Source organism: Crinia signifera, chromosome 2, assembly GCF_055691185.1.
Source record: "Crinia signifera chromosome 2, ASM5569118v1, whole genome shotgun sequence".
NCBI lineage: Eukaryota > Metazoa > Chordata > Amphibia > Anura > Myobatrachidae > Crinia > Crinia signifera.
In genome coordinates, this window is record NC_139218.1 from 315,038,474 (window position 1) to 315,059,837 (window position 21,364).

The following is a 21,364-nucleotide window of genomic DNA, read 5'->3' on the forward strand; positions in this document are numbered from 1 at the left end:
TGCTTGTTAGGACATGTTTACAATGAGATACCCGGGGGTTTGTTTACTAAGTTCTTTTGAAGCTCATGGGATGTTGCCTATAACCAGGGCTATTTTTCAGTAGGCTCCAGCAGGAACTGAGGCCCTTATTCTAGTTCACTCTTTCTGACAAAATATTTCTTAGATGGACAAAACCATGTGCACTGCAGGTGAAGGCAGGTGTTACTTGTGCAGAGATAATTAGATTTGGGTGGGGTTTTACACCTGCCTCACCTGCAGTGCACATGGTTTTGTCCATCTAAGAAATATTTTGTCAGAAAGAGTGAACTAGAATAAGGGCCTCAGTTCCTGCTGGAGCCTGCTGAAAAATAGCCCTGCCTATAACAACCAATCATAATCTAATTTATTTACCACCTTCTAGGAGATTATATAAACTGATTAGTCGCCAATAGCAACATCCCATCTTCAATAGACCTTCCATCTTAATAAATAAACCCTCCAGAGTTCCCCAAACTTGGATCTCTATGTGAGAGCACAACTGGTTGAAACAAACTGACAGGTAAGCTGACTGTGCTTAAGCATGGATATCCCTAAAACCTGGACTGTTCAGCTGCCTTGGATTTATGTACACAGTGCTGTGCTGACCTAATGTAGTAGTAACTGTAGTAACAAAAGCAGGATGTAATACTACCATAATTAAAAACTGACAGAGACGTCACCCTTCCTTTTAAAAGTCTAATGAATTAAAAGTTATATTTTAATTTCAAATATCAAACACACTAAAAAGCGTGCCCCAGAAAAGACACATTCACTCTTTCCTTGCACCTCATTGCAAGACCCTGCCTTCGAGTTATGTAATACCTCAGAACTTTTCAGCCTGTCGTTAATGTATGAACTAGTGATAAGGGAGAAGTGATAACGTGCCTGGTACTTTATCACTGGCCAATCAGCTCCTGACTGTTAAGTTACAGGCTGGGTTTAAAAATGGACAGTTAGGAGGTCATTGGCTGGTGATAAAGTACCATGCACTTTATCACTTCTCCCTTATCACTGCTTCATATCTATCATATCTACACCTGAATATTTAGTTTTCTTCAAAACGTTTAGTCAGCATAAAACCGCTTCTAGTGTTTGCCATGTTACAATTCTCAGGCCAATAAAGCCGCACAGTAATTATTTTGTACTTTAACAGATCCTCTTACATGACCCCTTTCATTTATTACTGTAGTTGCTTGTGCTACAAACACCCAGCTCCCAATAGTATTCCGCAGTTTGCTCAAATATCTGTTACTTGGTGATTCATCGTGCCCTTTGGGCGCTCTTCACACCGTCGTAATGGGCTCCACCTCCTTAACCTGCAAAACGCTGTGCAATTATGAAAGATTTGGGAGTGGTAGGGAGAGGCTAAAGAGAGGCAAGGTGGTGTGCAGTGAAGTGGATGGGTCTGTCTGTTGCGATAATCAGGACTGATTTTGGGCCTTAAGGTGCGTACACACGGGGGCGATTTTGTGTAATATCGCGGGAAATATGGTCGCTAAGCGACCATATTGCCCACGATGGGAGTGTGCACCGGAGATATATCGCCGGGTGCGCGCTCCCATTTTTTCCCCTGTAGTGATCGCTGGTCGCAGGAGCATGCTCCTGCGACCAGCTGATTACCACTGCCGGGCTCCCCCCGGCAGTTTCTTTTTAATCAGCGACCATCTCTGGTCGCTGATGAAAAGGAGAAACTGAGCAATATATTGCTCAGCCATATATTGCTCAGCCATATATGGCTGAGAAATATATCTCCCCCGTGTGTACGGGGCTTATCTGATAGCAACAGCGGATGGTGTCAAATGTGTGTGGTGGAGGGGTGGGTGCACAGGTGGCCTGTGGATGGTGGAAGGTGTCCACAGGTGCTGCGGGTGTGATAGGGACAGGTGGGAGGGTGCTGCGCATAGGGAGTTGAAAAGTGCTGTTTATGTGTAAGAGCCAGGTGCGGGTGGCGGGCGCAGATGTGGGAGGGGGTATGTAGATGCTGCTGGTGGATGAGGGGTGGGTGCGGTGTTCCGTGGTGAAATGAGTGGGTGTGGAGGTGCCACTGGTGGGGGAGGGCTAGGTGCGTGTGTGGGGCGTATGGGTGAGGAGGTCCAGAGGGGCTGCGGGTGGTGAAAGGGCGGGTGCAGGTGTGCCTAGTGTTCATTCTAGCACCCGCCGTCTTTGAAAACCCATGCAGTTTATTTTCCCTGCCCGGGGTGTCGCTGTCTGCTGTTGTGTTTCTAGCACAGATCTAGTTTGCATATCAGTGCTGATATACAGACCACACTGTGCTAGAAGCACTATAGCAGACAGCGACACCCCAGGCAGGGAAGAGGAACTGCATAGGTTTTCAAAGATGGCGGTTGCTAGAATGAACACTATGTGTTCTGGATTTGGAGGGATGAGATCTGGGCGTGCTGTGTAAGGGGAAGAGGTTGCTGTGCTGTGGGTTTCAGAGGGGAGGGTGTGCTTGTATTGCGGGTGGGGGAGGGGCGGTTGTGGTGTTTCCGCAAGTGGATACGGTGGTGCAGTGGCAGGTGCGAGGATACTGCAGGTGGTGGAGTTACACATACAGGGACGTGTGGGTTGGTCAGATGCAGGGGTGCACCCGTTAAGTGACAGGCAGGCAGGTTTGGTGCTACCCTGCATCTCCTCCTTACACACACACACTACATTATGGCCACTAACCTGCACCCCCTATGCCACAAACTACATGAGTGCTACCCTGCACCCCACTCCCCGAACACACACACTACACAACCATCCTTACCCTGCACACACTACACTACCGCTGCTACCTTGCACCCCACTCCTTGCACACACTACCGCTGCTACCCTAACCTCCTATCCTACACACACAACGCTACTGCCCTTTCACTGCAGCCCTCTCCCTGCACACACTACACTATCGCTGCAGAAGCAGAAAACCCAGTGTGCAGCCCATATTTTTAGTGATTCTAGGATCAGGGCAGGGCTCTGGAATACAGGGGGCAGCAAGACTGGGCCCACTGACGTCACCATTGGAGGCAGGCCGGGCCCACCAACGTCATCACAGGTGATGCTGGTCTTCTGCCAACTGCACTGGTTAATGTGAATAGATACCACACACCTGCGCACGGCATCTTTTTACAGGGCGCGGGGACGGACAGGCAGGCTGTTCTAGCAGGGCACTGCTAGAGGGGCTGGGTGCATTTTGGCCTTTAAAAATCAGGCTAAAATAGCCTACTGTGAAAACGATTTCTAATATGATACTAACCCCCATGCCAGCACGTAAACTTTTCAACCTATCCAGGACACATTAACATGTCCCTCCCCATCACACATTAATGCCTCTTTCCCCAATACAACTTAAAATGTCACCCCAGCACATATTAACCTGTCACCCTCCCAAGCACACATTAACATGTCACTCTTCCCCCTCCCCTGCACACCTTAACATGTCACCCTCCCCAGCACACATTAACATGTCACCCTTCCCCCTCCCCAGCACACACTAACATGTCACCCTCCCCAGGACATATTAACATGTCACCCTTCCTCCTCTCCAGCACACATTAAAATGTCAGCCCCCTCCCTTGCACACCTTAACATGTCACCCTCCCTAGCACACATTAACATGTCACCCTTCCCCCTCCACAGCACACACTAACATGTAACCCACCCTCCCCAGCACACATTAACATGTCACCCTTCCCCCTCCCCAGCAGACATTAACATGTCCCCCTTCCCTGCACACATTAACATGTCACTCTCCCCAGCACACATCACATACCTGACACTGTGCTGGTGTGGGTGGCTCTAAGGCTGCTCCTCTGCTCCTGCCTGCTGGCTCCTCCATCCTCCTCAGTGAGGAGAGGGCACCCGGGCATGTGCCCCCCTGTCATTTCTGACATAGCTCATTTTGTAGCTTTCCAACGAGCACAGCCCCGCGTTGCTGGCCCCCCGAAAACCGGAGATACCGCCAGAAAAACCTGAAACATTTTCCCCATAGGATAACACGGGACCCGCTAATTCTGACCCCCACCTGTTTCCCCCTCCACCGGCATCACAGAAGCCGTGGTTGATCTCATTCGAACCCAAATCGCCAGGCCTTCAATCTGATACCAGGCTAGTCCATGTGGGTCAATTGGTTCCAGAGCTATTGCGGGTAAACCGATTTATTTTATTTCTGAAATATCATTTCATGGCTGTTCATGTTCTCTATGGGCAGATTTCTTTGGAACCAAACAGGACCAGTATCATTCGAAGCTCACTCAAAAGTTCTTTAATATGATACTGGTCTCGTATAAATGGGTCAATTGGTTCTGAAGATATAGCCGGTTAAACAATATTACTGGTTAAAGGGGGGTGGTTTTCTCTCTCCCCCTGACACCAGAAAAAGGAATTAGGCTGGTGGGAAAGGGGCCAACCCGGGAATGTCCCTGCACGATCCAGGGACCATATTCCTGGGTAAAACCCTGCATTTTCTGGTGTGAAAGGGGTATTATTTCAAGTAGCCGGGACTTGCAGTGCTCTGAATACAGCCGGCAGCCCCCGGCTCTCTGCCCAGCTGTCAATGGCTGTCACTTCTGCCTGGCGTCGGCTGTCCCCCAGTTTCCATGAACATGTATTCCTCCTTGGCAACGAGCATGTACTCCCACATAGCAATGAGCATGGAACCCCTGGCAATCAGCCTGTAGGGAAGCAGCACTTATGTAGGATAATTTTTAATAGACATTACGGTGTTTGGCATAATATGTAATGGACATTATGGTGTGTGGCTTAACATGTAATGGGCAATATGGTGTAAGTGTCCCTGTTTATTATGCATATTGTTAACTTTGGATTAATCAGTACTTGTTTCCTAGCACGGCGCCCGTCGGGGTTAATTGCATACCTTAAGTTAAGGTACTTAAGGTATGCGATCAACGCGATTTTCTGTCAATTACCAGCCTTTATTGCCGGCTTAGAGAAAATCGCGTTGATCGCGTCCATCGCATGCCATTATAATGACATGCGATGCGACCGACATGATCAACGCGGTTTTACATAGGAATCGATGTTAAATTACCTGTCAATGTTAAAATCGCGTTGATCGTGTGGCATCGCGTTGGGTTTGGGAGGGGGAGGGTGTTAGTGGTGCCAGTGTACATGCTAAGGGAGTGGCGAGAGAGAGGAGAGCAGGGAGAGGGCAGGAATATGATTCAAAATAGGCCCTGGCGTTTAAAGTACACAGGCCCACCTTGGCGACAAAAGTGAAGAGTGTAGTTGTGCGCACACCGAAGGCGCGCTCTGGAAAAGGGGTGTGGCCACTCAAAGGGGACGTGTCCCTGAGTGTAGTGTACCACACATATACAACTTTATGCACATTATACAACAAAATACTAGACCCCATTATACTTGCCCCTTACACATGGAATGAGTCAAAATTCATATAATGCCACATGGATTGTGCCAAAATTCACATAATGCCACATGGATTGAGCCAAAATTCACATAATGCCACATGAATTGAGCCAAAATTCACATAATGCCACATAGATTGTGCCAAAATTCATATAATGTTACATGGATTGTGCCAAAATTCACATAATGCCACACGAATAGAGCCAAAAATCACATAATGCCACAGAGATTAAATCAAAATTCACAATATGCTTCATAAACAGGGACATTGTGCGCCAAAGGCACACATTCAAAATTTACACCATAATGCCCATTACATGTTAGGTCACACAGCATAATGTCCATTATGTTTTATGCCAAACACCATAATGCCTATTAAAAAATAATGCTACATAAGAGCTGCTTACCTACATGCTCATTGCTTGGGGTTCCATGCTCATTGCCAGGGGTTCCATACTCATTGCCAAGGGTTCCATGCTCATTGCCAGGGGTTCCATGCTCGTTGCCATGTAAGATTAGATGCTCATTGCCAAGCGGGAATACATGCTTGCGGTAACTGGGGGACAGCCACCGCCAGGCAGAAATGACAGCCAGGCAGAGAGAGGGGGGGGGGGGGCTGCCCGGCTGTATTCAGAGCATTGCAGGTCCCGGCTATTACCAGTGAATATTGTCCCAGGATCATGCAGGGACATTCCCGGTGGGCCCCTTTTACACCAGCCTAGTCCCTGCATTTTCTGGTGTGAGGGGGAGAGAAAACCACTACCTCCCCTCCCTTTAACCGCCTATCTCTTTTAACCGGCTATATCTTTGGAACCAACTGACCCATTCAAATGAGACCAGTATCATCAAAGAACTTTTAAGTGGGCTTCAAATGATTTTGGTCCCGTGAAACTGGGGTTCTTGGTTCCAGAGTAATCTGCCCTCAAACAAAATGAACAGCCATGAAATTAAATTTCAGAAATAAAAAACTCTATTTACCCACAATATCTCTGGAACCAATAGACCCATATAGACCTGGTATTAAATTGAAGGCCCAGCGATTTGGGTTCGAACGCGATCAACCTCGAGTTTATGTGATGCCGCGGGGTGAAATGGCAGCCGTCGGAACCGGGTGGGGGTCAGAATTATCATGTCCCATGGTATCCTATAGGGAAAACGTTTTAGTTTGTCTGGCGATATCTCCCTTTCCCGGGGGGGGGGGGGGGGGGAGGGGGGGCTAGCGACACGGGACTGGGCTCGTTGGAAGCCCTATAAACTATAGTGCACCCCCCCTCCCTGAACCGCCCATGTATTAGTCTATTCGGGCATTGGAAAACATGCACTACTGGGTTTCTCTGTGGACTGGAGTTGTGAACCACTAGTCTAAAGTGTGTCTTAACCCTTCATTATTCTCATTGGCAGTTAAGCCATGCTAAACTTAGTAACTTTAAGAGAGCATGCTGCACTTATAAAACAGTATTTACCTTATATGGTTTGTATGCTAAGCTTAGTAATTGCACTTTGAATATTTTTATTTCGGTTAATAGAGCACGTTTCACTGGGTATGGGTCATAGGATCGACTCAGTGACGGTCGACGGCTTAGGTCTACACCCAAAATAGGTCAACATGTCTAAGGTTTGAAGATCGAAACAAGGTTGACAATGGGAAGGTCGACAGTAAAATGTTTTTTTTGTCCCAAATGGCAACATAGTCAGTCAACATGGACACCATCTAAGTGTGCCCCGTCCCCTCACATGGCTCGCCATGCTTCAGGCACGGTGCCTCACTGCGCTCAGCACACTAATATATTCTGCCACCATGCCGTAGTGGCATGGATGGTATGGTAGAAATACCGCCTGTCAGCTAAAAAAAAAAAATTAAAAACTCATGTTGACCTTTTTACTGACGACCTTCCCATTGTCGACGTAATGCTTGTATCGATCTTCCAACCAGAGCCGGCCCTAGCCAATTTGATGCCCCAGGCAAAATTTTGGCTGCTGCCCCCCATCTCTGATCCAGATCCTCTCTCCCGGTAAAGCATCTATAACTCAGCAGAAGCCAGCAACATCCACCATCTACTGATGTATCCATAATGGGTGCAAGGTGTGCAGCGCACACGGTCCCCTGGGTCCTGGGGGCTCACACGCTGTACACCCTGCACCCATATCATTCTACTCACCTCATCATCGGTCCGGCAGAGCAGCGGTAAAGATCACTGGGAAAATGGCTGAATAGTGACCCATATTCATATTACACAGCACGTAGTAACCCATAATCACATTATACAGCCCGTAGTGACCCATATTCATATTACACAGCACGTAGTAACCCATAATCACATTATACAGCCCGTAGTGACCTATATTAATATTACACAGCACGTAGTAACCCATAATCACATTATACAGCACGTAGTGACCCATATTTATATTAGACAGCATGTAGTGACCCATAATCACATTACACAGCGCATAGTGACCCATATTCACATTCCACAGTGCATAGTGACCCATAGTCACATTACACAGCATGTAGTGACCCATAGTCACATTACACAGCACGTAGTGACCCATAGTCACATTACACAGCATGTAGTGACCCATAGTCACATTACACAGCACGTAGTGACCCATATTCACATTACACAGCATGTAGTGACCCATATTCACATTACACAGCGCGCAGTGACCCATAGTCACATTACACAGCATGTAGTGACCCATATTCACATTACACAGCACGTAGTGACCCATAGTCACATTACACATCATGTAGTGACCCATAGTCACATTACACAGTGCGCAGTGACCCATATTCACATTACACAGCACGTAGTGACCCAGTTTCACATTACCCATCACGTTGTGATCCATAGTCACATTACACAGCACATAGTCACCCATAGTCACATTACACAGGACATAGTGTCCCACAGTCACATTACACAGTATATAGTGTCCCACAGTCACATTACACATCACGTAGTGACCCATATTCACATTACACAGTGCATAACGAGCTATATTCCCATGGATCGCTAGTGCTATGAGCAGCGACCCCCTGGCAATGAGCAAGAAACCCCAGGCAATGAGCATATGTAAAGCCTGGCAACAAGCATATGTAACCCCTGGCAACGATCATATGTCATGCTCTCAAATGTGTGTGTGTGTGTGTGTGTGTGTGTGTGTGTGTGTGTAACAGTTTATTTGCAATACATATGATATAAATAGAAGCTGATAATTAAATAAATGTAGTTAAAGTAAATGAAAAGGATATTTACCCTGTTAGTGATGAAAGCACATATTTGTGCACTACGGAGGAGTCTTTTTACTGATGCTGTCATGCTGCTGACCTGATGGTTTTATAGACACAGAGGAGGCAGGGGGAGGCAGAGAACTGCAGGGCTGACTCCCTTCTGAAACCACAGCCTTATCACAGACTTCAGACATGCCAGCGCGGATCCACAGTGCACACATGCAGGATGTCAGCGCTGCTCTCCTCCTTTCTCATACCTCCCAACTTCTGTGTTGGGGAAATAGGGAGACGCGCCCGAAAAGGGGGTGGGGCATATGCAAATGAGGGTGTGGCTTATGCTAATTCACCGCAGCCTCATTTTCATACGAGAATAGACGCTGTGCGCATGCTATTAGATTGGGGGGTCTCCCAACTGCCACCCCCCGCAGCGGGACAATGCCTGCCGTGGGTGGGACAGTGGGACAGGACCCGAAAATCCCTGAGTCAGTCAAAGCAGGGGGGCTCAATTGCCTCATGAGATTTGTAGTTTATACTTAACTGCTTAAAGTGTGACCCAGAAAGCAATAAACTACATATCCCATGATGCCAATGTTTCTGCTTCTCTGGTTGGCCGTCTGCCTCTGTTCAGCCTCTGATATGTAACAACAAGCTGCAAAAGGGACACTGTGGTGGTGCTCTAAGAGCCTCTGATGCTGCTTTCCCACTGCAGACCAGTTTAAAGTACTGGTAATCTTAAATGGTATTTAAAACGGTATTAGCATTCCCACTGCAGCAGATTACCGTTTTAAATACCATTTAAGTACCATTCCCATTGCAGTGAACCGTGTAAAATGTAGAGTGCCTAACCCCCCCCCCCAGTGTAAAGAGTGCCTAATCCCTCCTCCCCCCCCCAAGTGTAAAGAGTGCCTAACCCCCCGTACCTGCCCTGTGCCCCCACCTCCCCTCCCCTTGTACTTACCTGCACGGGGATGCAGGGCAGTGGGGAGGCAGCGAGGGTCCATGCAGGGTACAGGCAGTCCCAGTGCCTGATGAGAACTAGTAGTTCTCACTTTGCGCATATGTAATGAGTGCGCGTGCATAATAATGAGCCGCTCATTATATATGCGCATATGTAATGAGTGGCTCTTTATTATGCACGTGCACTCATTACACATGCACAAAGTGAGAACTACTAGGTCTCATCAGGCACTGGGACTGCCTGGAGGGTATGGGTGAAAACTGGACCAGGACAAAACCCCCGGACCGGACATCAAACTCTGCATTTTGTAGCTTGTAGCCTCCGGTCCGGGGGGGGTCCTGTCCGGGGGTGTCCTGTCCGGGGGGGCTGCCTGTCACACCTGTCACCAGGTAGAGGAGGAGGGGGAGAATAAAGCCTTCCTGTATGGTCCGGGCATGTAGCAAAAACCGGACGGTCCGGACCACACGGGGGGCTGTAATCTCCCCTCCCCCATGTCCCTGGTGATAGCTATCACAGGGACCCCCCTGGACATGACACCCCCCGGACAGGACACCCCCCGGACCGGACCCTACAAGCTCCGGACTGCAGATTTTGATGTCCTGTCCGGCAGTCCGGAGATTAGTCCGGTCCGGTTTTTACATAGTCCCCTGCCTGGAGGCTAAATAACGTTTAAGAGGCATTCCCACTGCCTCTTAAACGTTATTTTAACGTGTAGGACTCTGCTTTAAAAATGGGTTGAAATACCATTTAGCTTTAAACGGTATTTCAACTCTGGCACTTTCCCACTGCAGCCTTAAAACGGTAAATTGCGCTGCAAATCGGCAATTTACCGTTTTTCAGCTGCAGTGGGAAAGGGGAGCAAGCGACCGCACCACCGCGAAACCCGGGATCCAGGGAGGAGGAGAGAGGTGAGCTGGGCCCCCCTAACATGCCTGGGCTAAGAAAACTGTACCCACTCCCCCTACCCCTCTCAGCAGCACAGGGCATAGGAGGCTGCTGCCCGTAGGCATAGGCTGATGCCCTAGGCAATTACCTAGCCTGCCTACGGCCGGCTCTGCTTCCAACCCTGTCAACCGTAGCCATGTCGACCTATTTCAGATGTTGACCTCAGCCCTGTCGACCTTTTAGTGGTCGACCCAATGTACGGAGACCTTAATTGAGTCGACCAGTGACCATATCCAGTTTCACTTTACCTTAAGTATACTAAGGGTATATTAGGCATAAAACTGGGTCTAAAATATTTTATTTAAGCTCTAATTTTATTTAGTTGAAACTGAATTGTTTAATTTAATTAAATATACTTCTGTTAATATTTGAATTATTGATGTTTTTTTAAAGCATGACCATTTGCAATTAACTAATCACTTTGGGACAGCCTATTTTATACTTCATACAATGGGGCAGATGTATTAACCCCAGTGAAGAGATAAAGGGAGTTATTTCAGTCACATAAATAACTATGTAGTATGTATCCATACCCTTCAACATCTGAAGGGCAGAAAGCGGTACACATTCAGAAAGGAGGCATGGTCACATGTAAACAGGGCGTGGTCATGGGTAAATGGGGCATGGTTTTATAAGGTGATACTCCTTAACTGTTAAGGAGCATTTTAAGTGCTGTTGGGCTGAATTTCTTTAATGGGACGTGTCACAGATATGAAATAAATGAATTTATTTTCAATGTTCTGCCTACAATAACTTATGAATATTTTTTTTTTACATTTTAAATGTAAAAAAAGTAATTATTCATAATATTGTAGTAAGAACATTGAAAATAAATTCATTATTTATTTCATATGTCAGCAGTAATCACATATCACATGAGGTGCAGCACATGTCACGCAAATGATAAGAGAGAGATTGATAAATAACTGGTGTAGCTACCTTCCTTACTGCTTCATGTGCACCAGCCTCCGCTCGCCAGGCTGCACCTGATGATTCAGATCCCCTCATCCTGCGGCCGCCGCATCCCATGCTGTGCACAGCCCCAGGCAGCTCTCTCTGCTGCGCTTTGCGCCCAGAAATCGGATGCCACTGCGCATCCGGAGAGGGCTGACAGGCACAGACTCCTGTACTATGACGCATCGCACGCCGGCCCGGGACCCACAATGCACCCTTGGGAATGGGTGTTTGGCCAGGGGAGAGCGCACCATCAGTGACAGCCTGGAGCAAGGAGGAGTCGGGACAAAAACTGGTACATTCGGTACAGTTTTTATTTGCCGGGGCAGACTGTTAAAAAACGGTACTGTACCGGCTAATTCGGTACAGTTGGAGGGTATGTGTATCTGCTATGCCTTTCTGTGCCCATATACATTGACAATTAGCCTTTCAATTAATGGAATATTGAAATCCCCCCCAAAAAACTAAGATTTTTCTTTGTTATGATAATTTTTCAGCCAGACTGAAAACATGCACTTATTTATGTAAAAAATATCTTATAACCAACAATCACATTGCAACCATATAAAGGGAATAACACATGACACTGCTACTGTAGTGTCAAAATCAAACTGGTTTTGCAGTGTAAATGATTGCCGCTTTAAACAAATGGAGATTTCTTACCAAATCTATCGCTTCTCGGCCTTTTGGCTAAGATCAAGTGTAGTATCTGTTCTTATCAGTGGGTATGGACTGGCCTCTGGCAGAGAATAGAGAAAGGCTGGACTGAGTAGCTGCTCTGAAGGGCGGAGGGTGTGGGACCCCTCTTTTTTGCCTGGGAGTGGTGAAAAGTCTGTCTGAGTACCTTCACCTCTGCCAGTGGTAGGAGGTGTTGTTTCCGTAAACCCACTGGTGAGAGGGGGGGAGAAACACTGGGCCTAGTAGTTTGGCTCTCTTGACGGGGTTCGTAGCCCCTGAAGGATGAGACAGCGAAAGGCTCAGTCTAGTATCCATTCCCAGGGAGTGGAGAAAGGCTGGGACTGAGTAGATGGCTCCTGTTCCAGAGGTTCGTAGCCTCTGATGGGGAGACCGCGAAAGGCCCAGCTTAATACCTTAACCTTGGGATCGGAGAAACACTGAGACTGAGTAGATTGCTCTTCCGAGGGGGCCTCAACTCCTAAGGGAGTCAGTCGAAAAGCCCAGTGGAGTACCCATTCCCATGCCAGGGGCTGGAAAGTGCCCTACGATGGGAGCAGAGAAACACTTGGTCGGACGCTGATCGGTCGGCTACTTGGAGTCAGAGGCTGCACCATGCCCCCGGGGAAACTCGGGGGTGCCGAACATGCACGGGTGATCCCAAAATCACCATGCACTAGTAAGACCCTTCAGGTCGCGCTTCACGTCCTTGCCTCGTCCTTTTGGATGGGGTAGGACAATTTTTCACACCCCCACCCAGGCCTTCTGGCTGAGGTCTCTTTATTATTTATTTCTCTTCCCCTCTCACGTTCGTCACTTTTCACGTTCCTTGTTTTTTGTAGTTTTGTCACTTTTTTCGGGTATTGTGGTCGACCCTTTACGGGCCTTCCATTTCCCCAATGTGCCGAAGCTCTCATCCTTTTGGGGAGAGCTTCGGTCCCCTCGAGGACGACCCCTAACCGCAAAGTCTAATGCGGGTCTCTCCAAACCTTCGGGTGCAGAGGACCCACCGTCCTAACCCTTCTGGGGGTTGAGGAAAGAGGGTCTCTCTAAGCTTCTGCGAAGAGGACCCACCGATCCCTATTTTCCCCTCTTCGGCCTTATTGTTGAGAGGGGTTAGGGGAAACACGGGGCCCTTCTCCTTCGGGAGAAAGCCCACTCGATCGCACGACCCCCTGTGCACATGTTTAGGCACAGCACTGGTGGTAGGGAGCACACCTCGGGCTCCTGAGGTTTTTTCAAACTCATCTCTCACTTTCTGGATCTCTCATCCTATTACATTTCCCCCTAGGTGTCTGGTACAGTACCATTCACGCAGAATGCAAAGAATAACGTTTTTTGATTTTTTTTTTTCATTTCCTCGTGCAGTTTTCATTGTTACAAATACCTTTTGTTAACAAAATAGGCGATTATTATTGCTTCATATCTGAACTTTGACAATATGCAGTGCCATGATTGAGTAACCCACAGCTTGAACAGATATCTCTTTATTGTAGGAAAGAAAACAGGATATTAAATTCTGTATAATATTCTGTACTGAATATGTAATCCCCAAGAATATGTAGTATAATATCCTATGCATGTTGCTTTCAGTTCCTCTTGGTGATTCATACTAGCCTTTAAAACATTAAAAATAGAACTAGGTAGAAAGAAACCGTGCCAACAAGTTAAATTTTTTCACAAAATACTCATGTGCAGGGGAGGTAGGATCATTAACGAATATTAGTAATTGTAAACAATATTATGCATAATTTCTCTTAACTTTCTGTACATAAACCTAGGACAGTTCCTTCCCAAATCATCATCATGTCTGTGCCATACTTGCCTATCAGGGAGATTGTGAAGGTGACACCTATAAGTGCGGACATGTACTGCTGCATCTGAGAGGTGTGTAAAATTACTTACATCTAAAGGCATACACTATGCGATTTGGGACTGATTTCACCTGATTTCGATGGATCGGGCCGTGAAATTGGCCCAAATCGCATGTGTATGACTCCGATGTGACTGGTCCCGTACGCATTGGAGTCAGAGGTCGGAAGGGCTGCACGTAAGATAAATCTTATGTGGGTCTACCCTCCTGTTGAACCTTGTAATTAACCGGTCCCACCCTCTCTATGATCTCACATTTATCTTTAAAATAAATAAAACTTTCAAGTGTTCCCTGAAAACTCACCTCTTCAGGCAAGCCTATCATATTTAAGTTGTACACGCATAACCCTCTGAGGCACTTATGTATTATAAAGCTTCCCTTCTGGACTTGTAACTTTGTGGGACTGCTATGCTATTACTGGTGCCTGTCCTTGTGTTTCCCTCCTATGTCCCTATAGAACAGGGGTGGCCAACCGGTCAGAGGTAAAGAGCCGAAAAATATCATCAGTCAAGCCAAAGAGCCAACATCATGCGCGCGCCGAAGCCGCACGTGCCAAAAAGGGGCGTGATCGGGGGAGTGGTCATATGACACAAGGGGAGTGGCCACATGACAAAACTTTATGCCCCCAGTGCCAGATATGCCCACCACAGTGCCAAACATCATATGCCCCCACAGTGCCAAACATCATATGCCCCCACAGTGCCAAACATATGCCCCCACAGTTAGGAAGCTGGGCCCTCCAGCACAGGTGTTGCCCACAGTGCAACACCTATGCTGGAGGGCCCAGCTTCCTAACTAAAGGGCCCACCTAGAGGGCCAGGAGGGCCCAACAAACAAATGAGCCACGGGCCAAGAGGGCCCGACTAATGCGCACACAGGCCGGACGGGCCTGAATTTGCACACGGGCCTAGCGCCCAACACCCGGTGGTCTAGGGTGGATGGAGGGTAGGAGGCCAAAGGCCCCTTCCTGGTGTTGGGAGTGGCCGCTGGGGGGAGCTTCGTCAGCTCTTTTGCTTCCCACCCCCACTGGCCTCTCCGGGAGCCATCTTCTTTCTTCTTGCAGAAGGCGCCGGAGATCTTCTGTCTTGATCCCGGCGTCTTCTGGCCTCTTCAGCGGCGCCGGAACTGTTCTCCCCGCCGCCGTATTCTGCGCCGTCCTCCGGCGGCTTCTCGCGTCTTCAGGAGCGCTCTGCCGGCGTGGAGACGACTTTTCGCCCTCCCGCTGGCGTCTGATGTCAGACGCCGGGGGCAGGGCGAAAACAGCGCGGCGAGCGCTGATTGGCTCGCCGCGGCCGTTTCCTATTGGCCGCCGATGCGGCGTTTTGAATTGGCAGCCGAATTGGCGCCAAATTCAAAACCCCGCTTTGCAGATGGGAGTCGCACATTACAGCGCGGCGAGCCGCATGCGGCTCGCGAGCCGCGGGTTGGCCACCGCTGCTATAGAATGTAAGCTTGCAGCAGGACCCTCTTACCTCAAAGTCTGTCTGTTGTTACCCAGTTTGTTTTATCACTGTCTACTATTGTAAAGCGCAATGGAATCTGCTGCGCTATATAAGAAACTGTAAATAAATAAATAAATTATAAATGTGGGTTGTTTTATATATGCTCCAAAGACTGAAGTGATGAACTTGTACAAGACAATCTATAGTATATTTAGGGACAATGAATAGGGAATAAACAAATGAGCACCTACCACCACATAATAGGAGTTATGGTGTGTGGCTTTCTGTGTAATGGGCATTACGGGTTGTGTGGCATAATGTGTAATGGGCATGACGGTTTGTGTGGCATATTATGTAAAGGGAACTTCGGTGCATTACATAATGTAGTGTGTTACATAATGTGTAAGGGGCATTACTACAAGAAGGAAAAAATGGCTGGGGAGGGGGGGTGCCGAAACATACCCTTGCTCCAGGCACCATGTCACCTAGCTACAACTCTGCTGCATTGATGGTCCGAACACTGTACCCCCACTGATGGTCAATCTTAGCCCTCACTGTACCCCCACTGATGGTTAATCTTATGCCATGCCCCATCACAATACGTAGACCAGCACAGCTGTGGGGGGCAGAGCCGGCCCTAGCCTAAATTACACCCTAGGCAAGATTTTGACTGTTGCCCCCTAGCACCGCCACTAGTTCCGTCTCTGACCCTGCTCCCCTTTCCCAAGATCATCAACCCTCATCATAGCAGTCATCATTTTGGTGCTCCTACCCGCAATATTTTAAATAGAAACAGCGCACCCATTCGGTGCAGAGCCCAAACAGGGGTGTGTTCTTGCTGCGAAGGGGCATGGCCATACAATAGTACCCCCAATTCAAATTATGCCACACAGTAGTGCAACTTTATTCACATTATATCATGCGATGGTGTCCCTTATTCACATTACATCACACAGTAGTACCACTTTACCTTATGTACATTACTCCTTATATTATTCACATTATACCATTAGAAAAAAATCCTGAGAAAATATTGTATTTTAAGCACCTCCATGGCCACACTGCAACCCAGCACAAAGCAGTGTGTGCTGGGCAGAGGAGAAGAGCTGCAGCTGCTGCTGTCACTTAAGGGGACGGGGCCCGGGGCCCCCACTGGGCCCTTCCATCAGACTTTGGCCTGGGTAATTTGTACCCCCTACCCCTTTTTCTCGGCACCCCTGATAATACCACACCGTAATGCCCCTTACACATGACACACCTTATTAATGTCCTTATAACCATAATGCCCCTTACACATTATGCCAACCTTTATTAATGCCCTTCCTACACATAATGACACACATAATGCCCCTTACAGATATAGAGGAAGGGGTTAACACTTTGCGCTAAGGGTGTAAATATTGCTCTGGTGAATACCGGTGAACAATATGAAAACTGGACACACCTCTTAAATTTAGCATATAGTATTTATTTAGAAAAATAAAAAAGACAATAAAATAAGCAAATAGAGCTTTTGAATATAATAAAACATGCAGTAAATCGCTAACTATATTGCACAGATAACAATAAACTGTATATAGCGATAAAAAAAGCGTAGTTTAACTGTCCATCACGTATGCAAATTGTATCTCCGTATAATTAGTATGTTTAGTAGCACAATTGCTCAAGCCAAGCCAGAAGGTTAGTAGCAGAAAAGCTAAAGATGATGAGCCCCTTTTTTGGTTAGCGTGTATATAGCACGCACAAGTCTTGAGAAAGTCTATTGTTACCATAGAGACGAAACGCGTTGACACTAACTACTTCCACCTGACGTCATCACGCCAGCACTCTCCGCAACTTCAGCCCAGCTCAGCCTAGCTCGCCCGGACCGATACGTCCCTGGATACGTGAGACTCTACCACCGGCTCCATCTACCCACCTGATTCGACAGGCACGGACGCCAAACGCTACATCCATATGGTACCGTACTCCCGCTCCCCTCCTATCTTCAAGTAAGCGGACTGAGATCAATTCCCCGCTATCCGGCATAACATCCGAGCCGGTCACTCATTCACTCCAGCGGGTTGAGCCGCAGAAACATCAGGCTCCCCGCCTCCTTTCCCACAACTACGGAGGGTGAGATTACTTCTCTAATACAATTATTATAAGCTATTGTGTAACCCCGTTGGACTGCCTTGTACGTGCTATATACACGCTAACCAAAAAAGGGGCTCATCATCTTTAGCTTTTCTGCTACTAACCTTCTGGCTTGGCTTGAGCAATTGTGCTACTAAACATACTAATTATACGGAGATACAATTTGCATACGTGATGGACAGTTAAACTACGCTTTTTTATCGCTATATACAGTTTATTGTTATCTGTGCAATATATTTAGCGATTTACTGCATGTTTTATTATATTCAAAAGCTCTATTTGCTTATTTTATTGTCTTTTTTATTTTTCTAAATAAATACTATATGCTAAATTTAAGAGGTGTGTCCAGTTTTCATATTGTTCACCGGTATTCACCAGAGCAATATTTACACCCTTAGCGCAAAGTGTTAACCCCTTCCTCTGTATTCTTTCTTTTGAGTTTAGTCAAACTCACTTAACACGTGCAGCAATTGGTGTTTATATATTCTAAACCAAAATTATTTAATTATTATAACGATTATTCTAGCGCCGGAATTTGCAGGTTTGTGCTTGGCAATTAGCCACTCACTCCCGGCAATACCCTTCTCTCTTTTGCCCCTTACAGATATGTCACACATTATTAATGCCCTTATACACATGACACACATTATGCCCCTTACACATATGTCACACATTATTAATGCATTTATACATGACACACATAATGCCCCTTACACATATGCCGAACACTATTGCACAACCAACCCACCCACAGACAGGACTCGCACAGCCGCTAACAGCCTCACTCACACACACACACAAAATAGGCATGCTGCATATCATTTTAATCAGCAGAAGCTGCTGATGCCCCTAAGCATTCCAAATGCCCTAGACAATTGCCTAGTTGGCCTATGCCTAAGGCCGGCTCTGGTGGGGGGCCTGTCTATGGGGTGTGTTTGCTGCAGCCATTAAGGGCAGAACTACTACTATTAGCATGACATGTATGACATGTAAACTGTAGTCTCCTATACAGATGATAAAAAAAACAGGACAAGGGCTATGACGAAAAAGAATACATTGCACCATTGTATAAAGCAGAAGTAATTTCCCAGCATTTCACATGCTTGCTACTAGTGCACATTTCACAATGAAAGAGTTCATCTTGTGCAAACGCTCCATGGGGGTTATTCTGGTTGATTCACTCAGATGCAAATTTGCACCCTTGCGAGTCAAATACAATCCGCCCTGCAAATGGTGGTACGCCCACCCCCCTCGCAGTGTGTTTGCATGCAGGGCCTGGGAATGGATGTTTAACATAAATATCCATTCGCAGCCTGTGGGTGGACACCCACATCATTCGATGGTCGACGACCATCGAATGATGTGGAACGTGCACGCATATCTAAGTGACTCTCAGGTCACTTTAATTTTGCGTGCACCCTCGGGAGGAAGTAGGCGGACAGCTGACATCCGGTGCTGTCAGCTGCCCACCCCGGCACCAACATCATGGCCTGATTACCATGGGAACGGCCATTAAACACTTGGTGTTCCTATGCGCGCGGCTGTACGCCACCACCCCACGCTCCCCGGCCACAGCCTTGGGTGCGTGCACCTGGCAAAACAGGCGTGCACCAGGCGTATGCACATGCGCAGAAATGCATCGGTTCCCGTGCAAACAAACGTCGACTGCGAATAGACCAAAATAAGGTCCCATATGTACAGGAATATGCGCAGGCATTTACTGTTATTGCATCTCAGTACATACATTTAAAATGTATTGATCCGGCTTTATAACAGAGCCTGAGGTGAGTGAAAAGCTTGATCTGAGGAAGCCGCTGAGAAGTGACAGGCGGAGAAACGCGTAATTGAGCTTACCATCCAGCTCCATATGAGGAGAATTACAACATTTTCCTGATCGCTCCATAACAGAGGTGGAACGGCTGATGGCTAGAGAGTGCTTCTCCAGACCTCCTGCTTAACCTCGGGCCTCACCATGGGAGGCTAATCACTAAAATCAGAAGTGGCACAAAATAACTCGCAGATGACATTAAAAGGTGTAATCCACAGCTGTGGTATATAGCAAATATATTGGAGAGACTGTCAGGAAACTGAGGCTGTGTTACATAAAATTTACCTGAGGAACATTCTTCTAAATCCATTTCTAAGCTATATCCAGCCTCAAATCCTCATTTGAATCCCATAAAGATCTATTAGACACTGAATTTATGAGATTGTGGATCATCAAGCGGCATATGATTATACAGTTTGTTACAGTTTATTGATTGTTTATTGATCGTTACAGTTTTTCGTGTTTTTTTATTTTTATGTATATTGTTACTCTTTTTCCGTGTTTTTTTTATTTTTTATGTATATTTGATTTTTTATGTATATTTATGTATATATATATATTTTTATAGTTATTTTTATCTTTATTCATTGTTCATATAAATCATGCAAAGAAATAAGTCAATTAAAGTAAAATAAAGTAATCATGTATCAAATATTACAACTGTGGTAACCCATTAATTATTTCACCAGACAGTGCTCTTTGAAAAGAATTACACCCTGTGTGAAATGTAATAGGATGAGAGATTAAGAAAGTAAGAGATTTGGTAAGAAATCTTCAGGTTTTTTAAAGCGGCAATCACTTACACTGCAAAATCAAACTGGTTTTGCAGTGTAAATGATTGATGCTTTTAAAAAACTTGCGATTTCTTACCACATCCTTCGCTTTCTGCATCTCTCATCCTATTAAATTTCACCCCCTGGGTCAGTTGGCCTGAGTGTGATTTAATTATTTTTCTTGTACAGTATAAAATGTAGTTACACTGCTGCACTTTTTAGCTACACTGTGAACTGTGCCTTCCTAGTTATTATCAGACTGCCTTAATAGTGAGATGATTATAGCAGAACAACTGTACCCAGATGACTGACTCTAGACTAGAGCAGCAGAGCAGTGCTGCTACTGACACAGATGATGACGCTCGTGTCACAGTCTCCGCCCACAGACAGAGGAGGAAGTGCCTTAGCTGCTGTCTGTGACTGTGTGTGTGCAGGACAGGACAGAGAGAGTGCTGGTAGGACAGGAGCCATAAATGCTGGGTAAGTTACAGTGCAGGACTGCGGACCCTGTAGCCAGGAGAGTCTGCTCCTAACATATTACATGGTAGAAAACCAAGCCTTATTTAATCTGCATGGAGAAGGGGAATAGGAGCTTAGATTCTGCTTACTATATAGAGGTAGAGATTAGTGAGGTCACCGCAATTTTATTTTACCAGTTTTATTTTTTGCCCCTCCATTCATTCATTCTTCTGCGTCTGTTATGATGATACCTGCTAATATGTGTCATATCTGGGTACTTGTTTCCTAGCACGGCACCCCCGATTTTGATCGTAGTGCATCTTTATACAATCGCATCGCATGCAATATAACGGCAATGTTAAATGCACCCCCATTGTCAATGCCACCCCCACTATCAACGCCAACCCGAAGCTTGGCGAGCGGGGGATACGCGTCCTCCGAACTTTTCATACCCCCACTATCCATGTCGGTGTGGAGTTGATTTTAGATAGTGTGGCGAGCCCCGCGTGGGGACACGGATTACTTTACATGTATTCTTCACATGTATTCCGCGTCCCCTCGCGGGGCACGCTGCGCTTGCCACGCTTCTGGCTTGTATTCCGCGTCCCCTCGCGGGGCTCGCTGCGCTTGCCACACTATCTATAATCAACTCCACACCGACGTGGATAGTGGGGATATGAAAAGGTCAGAGGATGTGTGGC

The 21,364-nt window shown here is 46.8% G+C and overlaps 1 protein-coding gene and 1 pseudogene across 6 annotated transcripts in view; both read left to right on the top strand.

The window, feature by feature from the left end:
* Positions 1-21,364, top strand: part of NUDT15 (nudix hydrolase 15) — a 33,001-nt gene that overhangs the window by 306 nt on the left and 11,331 nt on the right. For 3 of the 6 annotated variants that reach the window (XM_083169000.1, XM_083168998.1, XM_083168999.1), the window contains exon 1: positions 20,586-20,684. The exons of 1 other annotated variant lie outside the window; for it this stretch is intronic. Coding sequence is in view for 2 of the 5 variants with exons in the window: in XM_083168998.1 (XP_083025124.1) it covers positions 20,678-20,684 (7 nt within the window). In the remaining 3 variants the exon portion in view is untranslated. Of the gene's footprint in view, positions 1-326; positions 539-20,585; positions 20,685-21,364 lie in introns of those variants that run through there. 2 more of the 6 variants (XM_083169001.1, XM_083169003.1) reach the window with 1 other exon arrangement.
* On the top strand, positions 12,148-12,354 carry LOC146060852 (U2 spliceosomal RNA; annotated as a pseudogene).